Source organism: Notolepis coatsorum (genome assembly GCF_963971535.1).
Source record: "Notolepis coatsorum genome assembly, chromosome: 1".
Classification (NCBI taxonomy): domain Eukaryota; kingdom Metazoa; phylum Chordata; class Actinopteri; order Aulopiformes; family Paralepididae; genus Notolepis; species Notolepis coatsorum.
Genome location: NC_140165.1, coordinates 152,921,841 through 152,934,358, shown reverse-complemented (window position 1 = coordinate 152,934,358; position 12,518 = coordinate 152,921,841). Strand labels below are relative to the sequence as shown.

The 12,518-nt window shown below is 42.1% G+C and overlaps 1 protein-coding gene across 1 annotated transcript in view; it reads right to left on the bottom strand.

The window, feature by feature from the left end:
• Nucleotides 1-6,282: 6,282 nt before the first annotated feature.
• rab35b (RAB35, member RAS oncogene family b) overlaps nucleotides 6,283-12,518 on the bottom strand; it is a 32,277-nt gene continuing 26,041 nt past the window's right edge. The window contains exon 6 of the mRNA XM_084331359.1: nucleotides 6,283-9,444. Coding sequence (XP_084187485.1) covers nucleotides 9,316-9,444 — 129 coding nt within the window. The 3' untranslated portion in view covers nucleotides 6,283-9,315. The remainder of the gene's footprint in view (nucleotides 9,445-12,518) is intronic.

The window sequence follows — 12,518 nt, the reverse complement described above, 5'->3', positions numbered from 1 at the left end:
GAGAGAGAGAGAGAGAGAGAGAGAGAGAGAGAGAGAGAGAGAGAGAGAGAGAGAGAGAGAGAGAGAGAGAGAGAGAGAGAGAGAGAGAGAGAGAGAGAGAGAGAGAGAGAGAGAGCAGAGTCGTAAGATATCCCCAGAGGAGTTGGCTTCAGTTCCTCCGCTCATTAAAATCTATTGAGTTTACACATGAACAGGGTCACAAGGTTTACCTCCAGGAAGGTTCCTTTGTAGTGCCTCCTACCATCAGTAGTACGCCACTGCCAAATCTCGAGATGGTGGGGGGGGGGGGGTCACTGTGTACAAACTGATATGTATCCCAGTTATCAGGCCAAGGAGTCTGGGGAGATCTGGGACACCGAAGATGGGGATAGAAGATGGTTGGGACAGGTTTCTAGGTAAGAAAACCTCCATAGAAAGACAACGACCAATCTCTGGGTAGGGACCAGTGTTGCTACAGCTGACTCAGGATCTGTCTCAGGTTTATTCGTATGTTCAGGGATATAACATGAGGCCTTGGTGGTCCCCAGTCATTGAATTGGATTCATCGGTACCATACCATTAGCTTTGACTGATAACACTTTATTGAAACATTTGTCACTGAAAAAACGAACAAATTCATGCACTTTATTAGAGCATAAAACACAGCATTTACAAGCCTCAAGTTATTCTAAATGAAACCAGAAGAGGACAAAGGGACCATTAAATTGAGTGAATGTATAAAAATAACCAGCCTATCCGACTTTTCATTGCAACTATCTCAGGTCTATGGTGGATTCTACCTGGCCTTCATGTTTATCTCCTGCGTCTGAATAAATATTTTGGCAGTAGTCCAGTTAGCGGTAGCTTCTGTCCAGATGGTATGTTTTTCTACAATTCATGTCATATTTGACATTTGACCACAACATTTGTTGATGAATATGTACAACTGTCAACATTATCCTGATAATATCAGTAATCCTCCTAGTTGACCAAATCTTCACAATTGTTTACATCAGCGTGCGAAAAGAGGAGATGAAATGCTATTATTCTCCTGCACTCATGGGAAAGTCGACCTCTACATTGTCCCAACAATTGCCATGTTAACCAGTTGAAACCCAAATGGGTCGAGGCCCATTCGTATACAGAAATTCTAGCTCCATTATGAATAGTCAAAGAGTGATATAACACTAATACAAAAGGTCTACCTCCATTCCTCCATTGCTTCGAATTTGAGTGGGCACTATTATTTCCTAGCTCTAGGGCTTCCGTTTAGGCTAGATTCATATCTGTGACTCCGTTCATAACAACTGTGTGATTGTGGGTATATGTCTGATGCACCTGGACTCTCCAAGCGTACGTATGTGATGTTGTGTTTGTGTGGCACAGTGTCAAGAGATGTCTGTATCAGGAGCTCACGTCTAAAAGCACTGGTGCAAGCCTATGCAGATGTCCCCTCGTCATCTCAGTTGGTTGTTGTTGGCAAGGATCAACCCAAAGAAAGTGTTTTATAATAATAATAATAATAATAATAATAATAATAATAATAATAATAATAATAATAATAATAATAATAATAATAATAATAATAATAATAATAATAATAATAATAATAATAATAATAATAATAATAATAATAATAATAATAATAATAATAAAGAGTTGAATAGGTTTGGATGAAATCAAATATATTTATAAAAATGCATACCTTTTGAATGAACATTTATTTTCTTTTTTATACATTGACAATACATCATAGTCTACATTGTCCATTTGTAGTTTTTATCTTTGTGTCGTAAAGGCGTTGATCAGTTGTAACGTCTACAGGGAGATTCACACTGGGAGAGATTTACGCTAGTAGTGACCTGAGATTGATAAATCCTTCTTACTTTCGCCGAAATTATGACTCAGTAATGGGAGGTGTGATTTACACGGGTGTCCGAGAGAAGCCTTGTGAATCGCTCTTCTGAGTTCAAGAGTGTTTGCTGGTCATGTAGTAAATTCATCATCCGGTTTGATCCCTTGACAGTTCTTCCATAGCCTCCAAGTACTTTATTTTGAGTACTCACAAATACTGAGTAGCCAAACGAGTACTTGATATTCACCCATTTCTTTAAATGTTCAGTAGAAATTTGTGTGACAAAGCATTTTATACAGTTTATACAGTTACAGTACAGACAGTTACAGTAAATGTTTTACTTTCAATGTAATCAAATTCCCAATCTCCCATTGTATTTTTTTATGTAACTGAAAGATAAACATCTTATTATAATCTAATTATCATCAAATACCATTGTACTTAACACCTATTTCTTGGCATCTGTGGCCTTCATCAATACAAAGAACAAAGTATTTTACCCTTACGATACTGGTACTGGTGCACTCTTAGTCTATAAATTGATGTCCTACTCAGTGATCGCATCCACTTGCTGTCCTGCTAATAATTACGGATTAGAAACCAGTGAAAAATATCAATCTCTGAACTGGGTAGAGGAAATTACTTCTGCAACTTGCAGACTGACAATCTTGGATTAACCATGATGCAACTGGTTATGGTATAACCAGACTGTAGGTTTTCCCATCTTTTTTTGTTAGAGCAACAATCCACTGCACAAGTTTGTTCTGTCTGTACTGTATGTGCTGTGTGGTTATTATTTCTGTTTAACATTATACTCTATGTATTCTTCATGGATATGTCTCGACCTTTGTCCTAAATGTCATTGTAGACTGTATTACGGTCATTTTCCATTTGAAAACACGTTTTTTTTTTTATTATACCGTCTCCTGTGTCTTTGTGTCTTCTTGTGGTAAATACAAGCCAGATGCCGTTGTACGTCGAGGGCGTGACGGCGTAAAAGCAGACATTCCATTGAGTTCTCTGCTTGTCCCTACTGGTCAGATATGTTGTTTGGAATTTGACATCGTTAAGTGTTTCTGTTGCGGTCATTGTGGTCTGTATGACTACTTCCATTCACCAATGACTATTAAAAAAAGAATCCTGTTTTGGTTATAGAATGCCGCAAATATTTATTGTGCAAGTTGGACACAAGTTATTAGAATGTTTGGTCTTCACAATACATGCCTCCCTAGACTGAGCCAAGAAATATACACTTGCATTTCTGTGACCCTGAAAATACCTGATACCTCTCATAACATTACATTGAAACACATAAACATCAACTTGTATATAGAATAAAACAATGGCAGGAACCAAGACCAAAGTCTAACTAACCAGTCTACACAGTTCCTTTACTTAAGTAAAGGTAGAAATACCCAAATCAATTATTACGATGGTGAAAGTAAAGGTCCTCCATTCCACTACTTAAGTGAAAGTAGAGTATTTGATATTGAATGTATTTAAGTATCAAAAGTGAAAGTAACATTTTTACTTTTCCTTGCTTGGTAATGTGTAATCCCCGCTCCACTGATTGATTGATTGATTGAAAACTTTATTAACAGATTGCAGAATGGGTACAGTACAGTACAGCTCAATACATACAATTGTTAAGGGGATGCAGACCAGAGAAAGACTTTCGTCTTGTTTACATCAGGGTCCCCCATTTTCAATTCATCATAGCTGACCTCTATTATGTTAAAGTAGGTTATGTTAAAGTGGTACGTGGTCCAGATATGCTGGTTTTGATTACGTCCTCTTGACGTTTGGCAGGTTTCAAATTTGAAAGTACATTGTCTTCATCATCTTTTGCCACGTCTTGTAGTCAAAATCTGTTTCTTCTAGTAACTAGTAACCGATGGGTTCAGATAAATGTAGTGGAATACAAAGTACAATATTTCCTTTCAATTGTACTGGAGTAAAAGTAAAAAAGAAATACTCAAGTAAAGTACAAGTACCTTAACATTGTACTTAAGAGCTTTTTTTCTTTACTTTCCACCACTGCAAGGAGGCTGTCTAGACTATCTAGCTAGCTAGTCTAACAAGTAGGCCATATGATCACACGAGAGCCTCCCTGGTGCTGCGGTCTCAGCATAATATCGCCATCTGCATCAGCAGAGCAAGCATCATCAAACAAACTGAATGACCATCATTAAAGGGCTCAAACAAATAATATCACAGCATGGGATTAGAGATTAAATGATTCCTTAGACAATAGCTCCCATAACACACCTGCCTCGGCCATCTGAACAACTAATGACCACTTCAGATGGCTCACTGTGATGATACATTTGGACACTTTAACTGAAACACTAGAAGTAAGCCTCTGGATCCCAAATTAAGTGTGTATCACAACAATCACTGGTGACACTTTGGGGGGGGGGGCAATAATAATGATATTAGGCGGCACTAATGAGGACCTACGTTGAACTGTAGAGTAATCATCAGTCCCTCAAGTCTCAGATTTTATATCTGTGTGGCAGCGTATGGAAATGCTTCCAGAATGGCTTATACAGTATATTGCTTTCCACTGACACATTCAGTAAAGAACTATCCATTTGACTCTCAAAGCCCTATCTTCAAACTGCTCTAGTTCAAAAACAAAGTAACTCAGTAACTATTAACTACTTGTTCCTAGGTATTTTATCATTATTTATGCCCCTATCAAGTTACACAATCATTTTATGAATAGTATGAGTAATGAGTAATGCTGGGTCCTGCATGTGTAAGTATGTGTTATTTACACATGCTTGATATCCATATTCACTCAAATAATACTGTACATATGAAATAATGTAGTATTTCTTTTTCTATGCCTATGAAACTCATAGCCAGGTGCATAATATTTATGTAATAACTGTTGAAGTGAATGCTTTTATATTCATAGCAGCTTATTTTTCATAAGGAAACGATCACCAGTGAAAGTGATGTGAACTTTATATATATAAAAAAAAATTAAGGGTAATGACTGCCAATGAATGTAGGAGTCCAAGAGTTCGGTATGATGTGCATCCTGCCTGTGTGGATGTGGGACGTGGGGAGGCTCACAGTGCAGGCTGCTTTCCTTCCCAGATGGAGGCAAATTGGGTTGGAGGCCACTGTGAAAGAATAAAGTCAGCGAGAAAGACTGTGATTGCCCGTGTTGTTATTGTGGCTCGCCCCCTCCGTCAGGTTGAACTACTGTTTATCAAGAAATAAGTACATCTTATAACACCAAATTATTGTTTCCCTGTATAAAGCCAGATTGTAGGATAATTTTTAAATTTTTTTATTATCTTTTTCCCCCTCCTTTTTTCCGATTTGTCTCCCATCCCACTGTTAGTCGTTATGCCAATTCCCAACCCCCTTCCTGGTTGTTGCGCACCCGCCCCCCCCCCCCCCCCCCCTACTGTTGGTCCGGGAGGCCGGAGACTGTCACATGCTTTCCTCCGACACATGTGCAGGCAGCCGGCAGCCAGCCTGGCAGCGCATTCTCACCGGGAAAGTAGGCTGGTAAAGCTATGCCTCCTAAAATGTGAATCGGAAATACAGAAATACCGGCTACAGGCTTTCCGGGCACCCCCTGATCTGTTTATAGTCCCCAGCGAAACAAACAACAAGCAGGTCTGTCAGCCTGTCGAGGGAGGCGATAACAAGGTTGTTTCTGGGGGGAATACATTTTCATGAGCACCGTGTCGTGATTTCAGGGGCGGGACTTCCTACCTGATTCCCACTTTCGGCCGTAGTGCTTTACCAGGCTTTATCTCTCGAGATAAAGCTGGGAACGAGGTTACCGGGAGAGTGTAACGTGTGGAAGGTCACACTACCTTTCTCCAGATCCTACCCTCGCTGTGCAGACGCCCCGACCGAACTGTAGGGGTCGCTGTCCACAACGCCCAGGACGCGTGTATATTTTAGGCAACCAACTTGTGTTTAGCGTTTCTCTGATTGGCCAATACGCCCATGTGACCACGGCAGCGCAAGAGAGCTGCAGCGCGGAAATAGGCTTTCTATTGCCTCGCGCTGCAGCGCGGAAATAGGCTGTCTATTGCCATTCTCTAAGACAAACTCTAACCTTAACCAGCTCCTTAACAGCGCCTAAACTTAACCCTTCTAACGTTAAGCAACTCCGAAACAATGCCTAACCTTAACCAACTCCGAAACAATGCCTAAACTTAACCGGCGAAAGAATGCACGTTAAAAAATATTGCCATTCTCTAAGACAAACTCTAATCCACCCACGGCTTCCCTCCCCCTAACTCAGCCAAACGAGTTAGTATAGCGATCAGCCCAAGCCAAGGCAATGCTGACTCTCCGGGAGTCGAGACCGCAGCCTCTTGCATTGGTGACGAGCACAATCTCCGCTACGCCACCTGACCGCCATAATTGTGGTTTATATAAGGAGTCACGTGACAGCGTTCCAAAGACAAGTGCACAATACCTCCCATAAAAGTTTATTCACACAAAAAAGACAAAAGGTTAAAAATGAAGACCGAAGCCTCAAATCATCGACAAATGAGATCAGTCATTATGTGTCAAATATTTATTCTTTTTTAAAATGTTTTTATTTTATTTTTTATTATTGATTAAATTCATGTAGGGAAAAATGAATAGCACATCGCTTGTCTCCAGTGTACAGCAAACCACAGCTGTGTTTTTTCAACCTTTTTGCACACGAGGCATGTTAATACATGCACAATTTATGTGTGCCAATATGCGTGTATGTTCTATATTGAATATAAACACACAAATATATTTATATATACACATACACATAATGAATAGAAATCATACGGTCTGAGATTTGATACCATTTCTCCACGGCACCAGCCCTCCCTCTGGGTCATGGCACCACCGTATGGTGCCCTATAGCCTTTCACCTCACCAAGGTCACAGAAACACATGGCATCCTCTCAACTCGTCATACTTCAGTCTCAAACCAGCACCCAGGGTCAATATTCCAAGGATGAACATTTCCAGAACGTTTCAAATAGAAATACAAGCCAATGTTATCTACAGCTGACATAACAGCTCCCAAACAAAGGCAAATGTCAGTTCAACTTCTTTTTTATATATATATTTCCAATTGAACATTCTGTGGTGTTTCGCCCTCTTGACAAACAGGAAGTTATTAAGTTTTAGGTTGTAATTCCAAGAAGATATTTTCCTAAAGTAATTTTTTCCCCTGTTGACTGTTTTTGAGTCATATACTCAAAAGTATGGAGAATTATGACATCAAACCGCAATGCCCGAGAGGGTTGAAAGAGGATTCTATTGACTGGTCAGGTTTCTGTCCATTCATCTAGATTTTTAATTTTTTTTGTATTTATTAAATGTCGATGTTTGATAAAGAGGTACAGGATCACGGTCGTCCGTAATGTTCTCTGTCAGCCGTCTCAGGCAGTGCAAGTGACATATCCAAAACACTGCTCTTTTCTTGATCCTCCAATCACAAATGTTGCATAAATAGGTCAATTAAATGATGGGTTATCACAGATTTTGGCAGATTTTTAGGAAAGATTCTTTGCAGATTTGAGGAAAATATATACATTTGCAGAAATCCAACCTAAAAGTCAATTTGGTTTGAAATCCTCAAAATCCTAGCCGATGTTCAGACCCTTGTGCAGAGCATGGGTCTCCTGTGGCAAGACTCCTCGTTCTTCTCTGTACATCGACGCTCCTGCATCACCAGACCAGGCAACACAGTGCAGCCACACTTTCAGTCAAGAAAAGATACTGTACAGTAACACTTCAGTTGAACGGGTAACTAGACTGGTAATTGAGAAGAAAAAAACACGACACCAGACTTTAACATTTGTTAACGGTTAAGAATATTTTGCAAGCGGAGAAAAAATAAAAGCTCGACAGTATATGACTACTACTAAAAGCGTGTCAGATATTACCTTATACATACCCCTTCAAACAAAGTGTTACATGCTGAACAGACCTTGGTCAGGCTAAAACGCAGTCTGCTAAGGATCAAGGTTTACTGCACTTAACTACAAGAAGCCTCTATTCTGCTCATGTCGTCAGGCACACATATTAAAGAGCCTCGTCACTGATAATAGTCCACATTTGAACATAGAAAATGCCCTCTTGAGACGAATTGACCCGTCTCAAACTCCGCCCTCTTCTCTCGACACTCCGATCACACCGGTTGCTTCCCCTCTGACAAGGTTTGTCCGAGGGCAGCACCAGTTGCGATTGGTGGATCAAGAAAAGAGGGCAGGGTTTGAGATAGGTCCATTATGAGGGAGGTGAGTCCATTGCAATGAGGTGCCGATATGAGAGTGCAGAGGTGCAAGGGAGAAGAGAGGCCTGAAGCTGGAGAGAGAGAGGAAGAGGGCAGCCTTGGGCTCTCCCTGAGGACTTGGCAGGGTCCACAGACCCAGACTCACACACCAACTCCACGCTCCACTTGGCCATGAGACCTGCTATGGCAACAACAGTCCAGAGAGGGGTTCCGCTGAGCTCCTAATTCTTTCTATAATATTGGCAGTATCATTGTTTAAAAAAAATTTAATAAAAAGTGGAAGAAAAACTTTTAAACGCAAACTTGAAGCATGATAAGACTGCAGTGAACAGTGCTGTCAGAGGCTGGTGTCCCAGAGCTTTGGGAGTGGTTCACTGCTCTGATCAACATAAACAAATGGTTGGCTCAACACTACATGAGGTTAGAGGGGAGAGGGGGGAAAGCTTGGCAAAATATAGAAGAGAAACAAAATAATGGTAGAGAAGTCACCAGTTCTGTCCAATGGATTAGTTGCTAAAAAGGTGTGTCTATCAATAATCATCATCCATGTGACGTGTTGTCTTCCCCAGCAAGTCAAATAAAACAAACACTTGGCATGAGCCAATGTAAATACAGGCATCTGAAGAGTCAAAAGAAAATGTACAAATGTTGTGAACCCTCCCTTTCCAATAATATGCCCATTCCAACAACCCCCCCCCATCCCACCCCAAAAATAAAAAAAATAAATGGAGGCTCGTCCTCTTCAGGTGCAGAGTTTCACTCAACTCTTAATGTCCCATGTGAAGTGGAATGAGAAGGAGAAAGGAGATACTGATGTAAGAATATTGGTATATTTATATAGAAATCTTGAGCATTATGGCGGTCAGTTGTCAGCTTGCAGGTCCTTGGAGAAAGGAGGACCCTCTGTTAGATAGTGCCCATCTGCTGAAATCCAAATAAAACGTGATCTGACTTCTAATAAAATCTGTACATTTTTTTTTCTTCATGATTTGTTTGTCCAAAGGGGAATTTTTTTCTTCCATTTATTTTTCTGTCATTGTATATTTTTTATTAAATCTTTATTTGCTCTTAATTTAGTATGTTTGGAGTCCCATCCTGTGTGTGGCTGTGTGTGTCTGTGTGTGTGCGTGCGTGCGTGCGTGCGTGTGTGTGTGTGTGTTCTCTGAAGACGCCGCTAGGTCTTTTTGAGGGTGGCTTTCTCTGTTTTAGTTCGCTAGCAGCACTTCTTCTTTCGTTTACTGATCTTGGTGAGTTGGACCACGTCATTTTGTTGCTGCTGCTGTTGCTTGGCGAGCACCTCCTTCTTGGCTCTTAGCACTAGTTCTGTGATGCAGTTGAACATCTGGAAAGGAAACACAAACCAACAAAAGGGTGGTGAGCGTGTTGAGCATGACCAGAGCACCGGGAGACAGACCGCTATACCCACATAGCAGGGGCAGCAGTGGCCTCAACTCATTAAACCTCTAGCCTGCTGCCCACGGTGACAGCACTCTGAACCTCTAGCCTGCTGCCCACAGTGACAGCACTCTGAACCTCTAGCCTGCTGCCCACGGTGACAGCACTCTGAACCTCTAGCCTGCTGCCCACGGTGACAGCACTCTGAACCTCTAGCCTGCTGCCCACGGTGACAGCACTCTGAACCTCTAGCCTGCTGCCCACGGTGACAGGACTCTGAACCTCTAGCCTGCTGCCCACGGTGACAGCACTCTGAACCTCTAGCCTGCTGCCCACGGTGACAGCACTCTGAACCTCTAGCCTGCTGCCCACGGTGACAGGACTCTGAACCTCTAGCCTGCTGCCCACGGTGACAGCACTCTGAACCTCTAGCCTGCTGCCCACGGTGACAGCACTCTGAACCTCTAGCCTGCTGCCCACGGTGACAGCACTCTGAACCTCTAGCCTGCTGCCCACGGTGACAGCACTCTGAACCTCTAGCCTGCTGCCCACGGTGACAGCACTCTGAACCTCTAGCCTGCTGCCCACGGTGACAGCACTCTGAACCTCTAGCCTGCTGCCCACGGTGACAGGACTCTGAACCTCTAGCCTGCTGCCCACGGTGACAGCACTCTGAACCTCTAGCCTGCTGCCCACGGTGACAGCACTCTGAACCTCTAGCCTGCTGCCCACGGTGACAGCACTCTGAACCTCTAGCCTGCTGCCCACAGTGACAGCACTCTGAACCTCTAGCCTGCTGCCCACGGTGACAGCACTCTGAACCTCTAGCCTGCTGCCCACGGTGACAGCACTCTGAACCTCTAGCCTGCTGCCCACGGTGACAGGACTCTGAACCTCTAGCCTGCTGTGACAGGATTCCCCAGAGTTCTAAGTACACCAGCCTGCCCTGGGCTTTATCTGTCACATAAACAGCATTTTATGAATTTATCTAGTTATATTGCCTGGTCTGGGCCTAATTATACATGGGACTAGCATACATTATGCCTGGCTGAAAGATTTTATTTTATTAGGGATCCCCATTAGCTGGTGCGATAGCTAGTCTTCCTGGGGTCCACACACAAAAAAAAAAAAACATACAAAAACAATCACTATTGCAAAAACAAAATGATTAAAAGTCAGTACACACAATGCATAATGAAACTACTGTAACAATTAAAATAGCTAAAATTACATTAGTGTAAAACAAAAACAAAAAATTAAAAACAATTTAAAAACAATTTAAGATTCTTTTAAAAAGTGAATCTACTGTAAATGCAGCAGAGGTTCCGAGGCAGGCCATTCCAAAGAGTTAATGCTCTAAAAATAAAAGATCTCCCCAAAGCGCTGGTTCTAGGACCTGGCAATTCAAGCTGCCCACTACTGGAACATCTAGTGTAATACTAAAAACAATCTGATTATGTATAAAAACAGGAGTATAGAAAGGAGAGTCTTGTTTGGTTCTATTGAGCCCATGTTCATTCAGATATGTTGAGGTGAGAAGTCAGGGGACCCCTTTGAAAATGGCCATGCCCATGGCATCATCCTCCCATCAAATTTAAGCTATCTTAAAATAGCTAAACTTGAGCACAATCCACCCCTTTGCCAATAAACTAGGTACCTGGCTGGTACCTTTGGATTCCCCAAGATGTCTAGGTTCACATGATACAAGATCTTCGCGCTAGCTTTATTAATGAGCCCACTAGAACCCTCATAACACTTTGAGTGCCAACGACGAGATTTCTCGTTAGTTCATGCCAACCGTTCAGTGCCAACGAGACGAGAGATCTCGTTTTTGATTAGCGATTTCTATTCATATTTCATCAATCTAGCCTCACGTTACCACTGGGACTCTGTCTGAGCTCCATTGGGAAAATACCGCCCCCTATCGTCTCTCCAGATGCTACTGCACCCCTTTGGATTGGATTGAATGAAAAGCATGGAGGAAAAGAAATCCTGCTTCCTCATTTTACTTGTCAGACAAGTAACCCGAGACGATCGAGGTCATTGCCGAGCCGCAGAACAGCGGAGAATGTGTGTTTACAGTACCCAGCGTTGGATCAATAAACGCGATCGATATTTGGAATGGCGATCAGGAATTGGAATAATCTTTTTGGAGAACATCTGATCTGAGGTAAGGAATCTATTTTCTATCTATTTTCTTTGGATAATCAGAGCTTTTTTCACCTATCAATGTGGGCCCTATGTGTGTGTGTGTGCGTGTGTGTGTGTGTGTGTGTGTGCTGATCAGGAAATGGATAATCGATTTTTCAGCCCGCTTCTATAGCGTGCATAAGTACACATACTATCGATAATCTAGCGTTTATTTGAAAACGATTCATAAATAGGCCGAAAAATTTCAACGTTTTTTGTGTATTCCAGTATATTCCAGTAAAGGGCGATTATCACAGAATCTTGACATTTTCTGGAACTTTCATAAAACGAGCGTTTATCTTTCAAAAGAAACCAGGCTCATGCATGTGCTATAAGTATAAAGTATAGTTTTTTGGTTTGGAAAAAAAAGTATGCAGTCCTCAAGTTCAAGTTTAAAAATGGCCACTTTTCTGGGCACCAGTTAAGAGGTTAAAGACGGTTATGAAATGGCTGAAATAGGTAACATAACCAAGGCAGGCTGGGGCTCAACATGCTGGAGCCCTCAGGCAGACTGTGAGCTGAGGATTCCAGAATGTTAAGGCAGTAAATGAGTTAAGGTTAGAGAAGCAGTCTTGTGACTAGAAGGTCGCTGGTCCGATCCCCTGGACCGATAGGGAATCTAGAGGGGGAAGTGAACCCTCTCCTCTCCCTCAATACCCACTGTTGGAAGTGTCCTTGAGCAAGGCACTTAGACCCCAACTGCTCAACAGTGGAGCTGCTCAGTGGCCAACAGTGTCAGACTGTGGTTTTACTGGGTGTGAATGTGTGGAACTACGCAAGTGTAAGGCAGGGCTTTGCTGATAAAGGGCATCTGTGTTGAGCGAACCTACC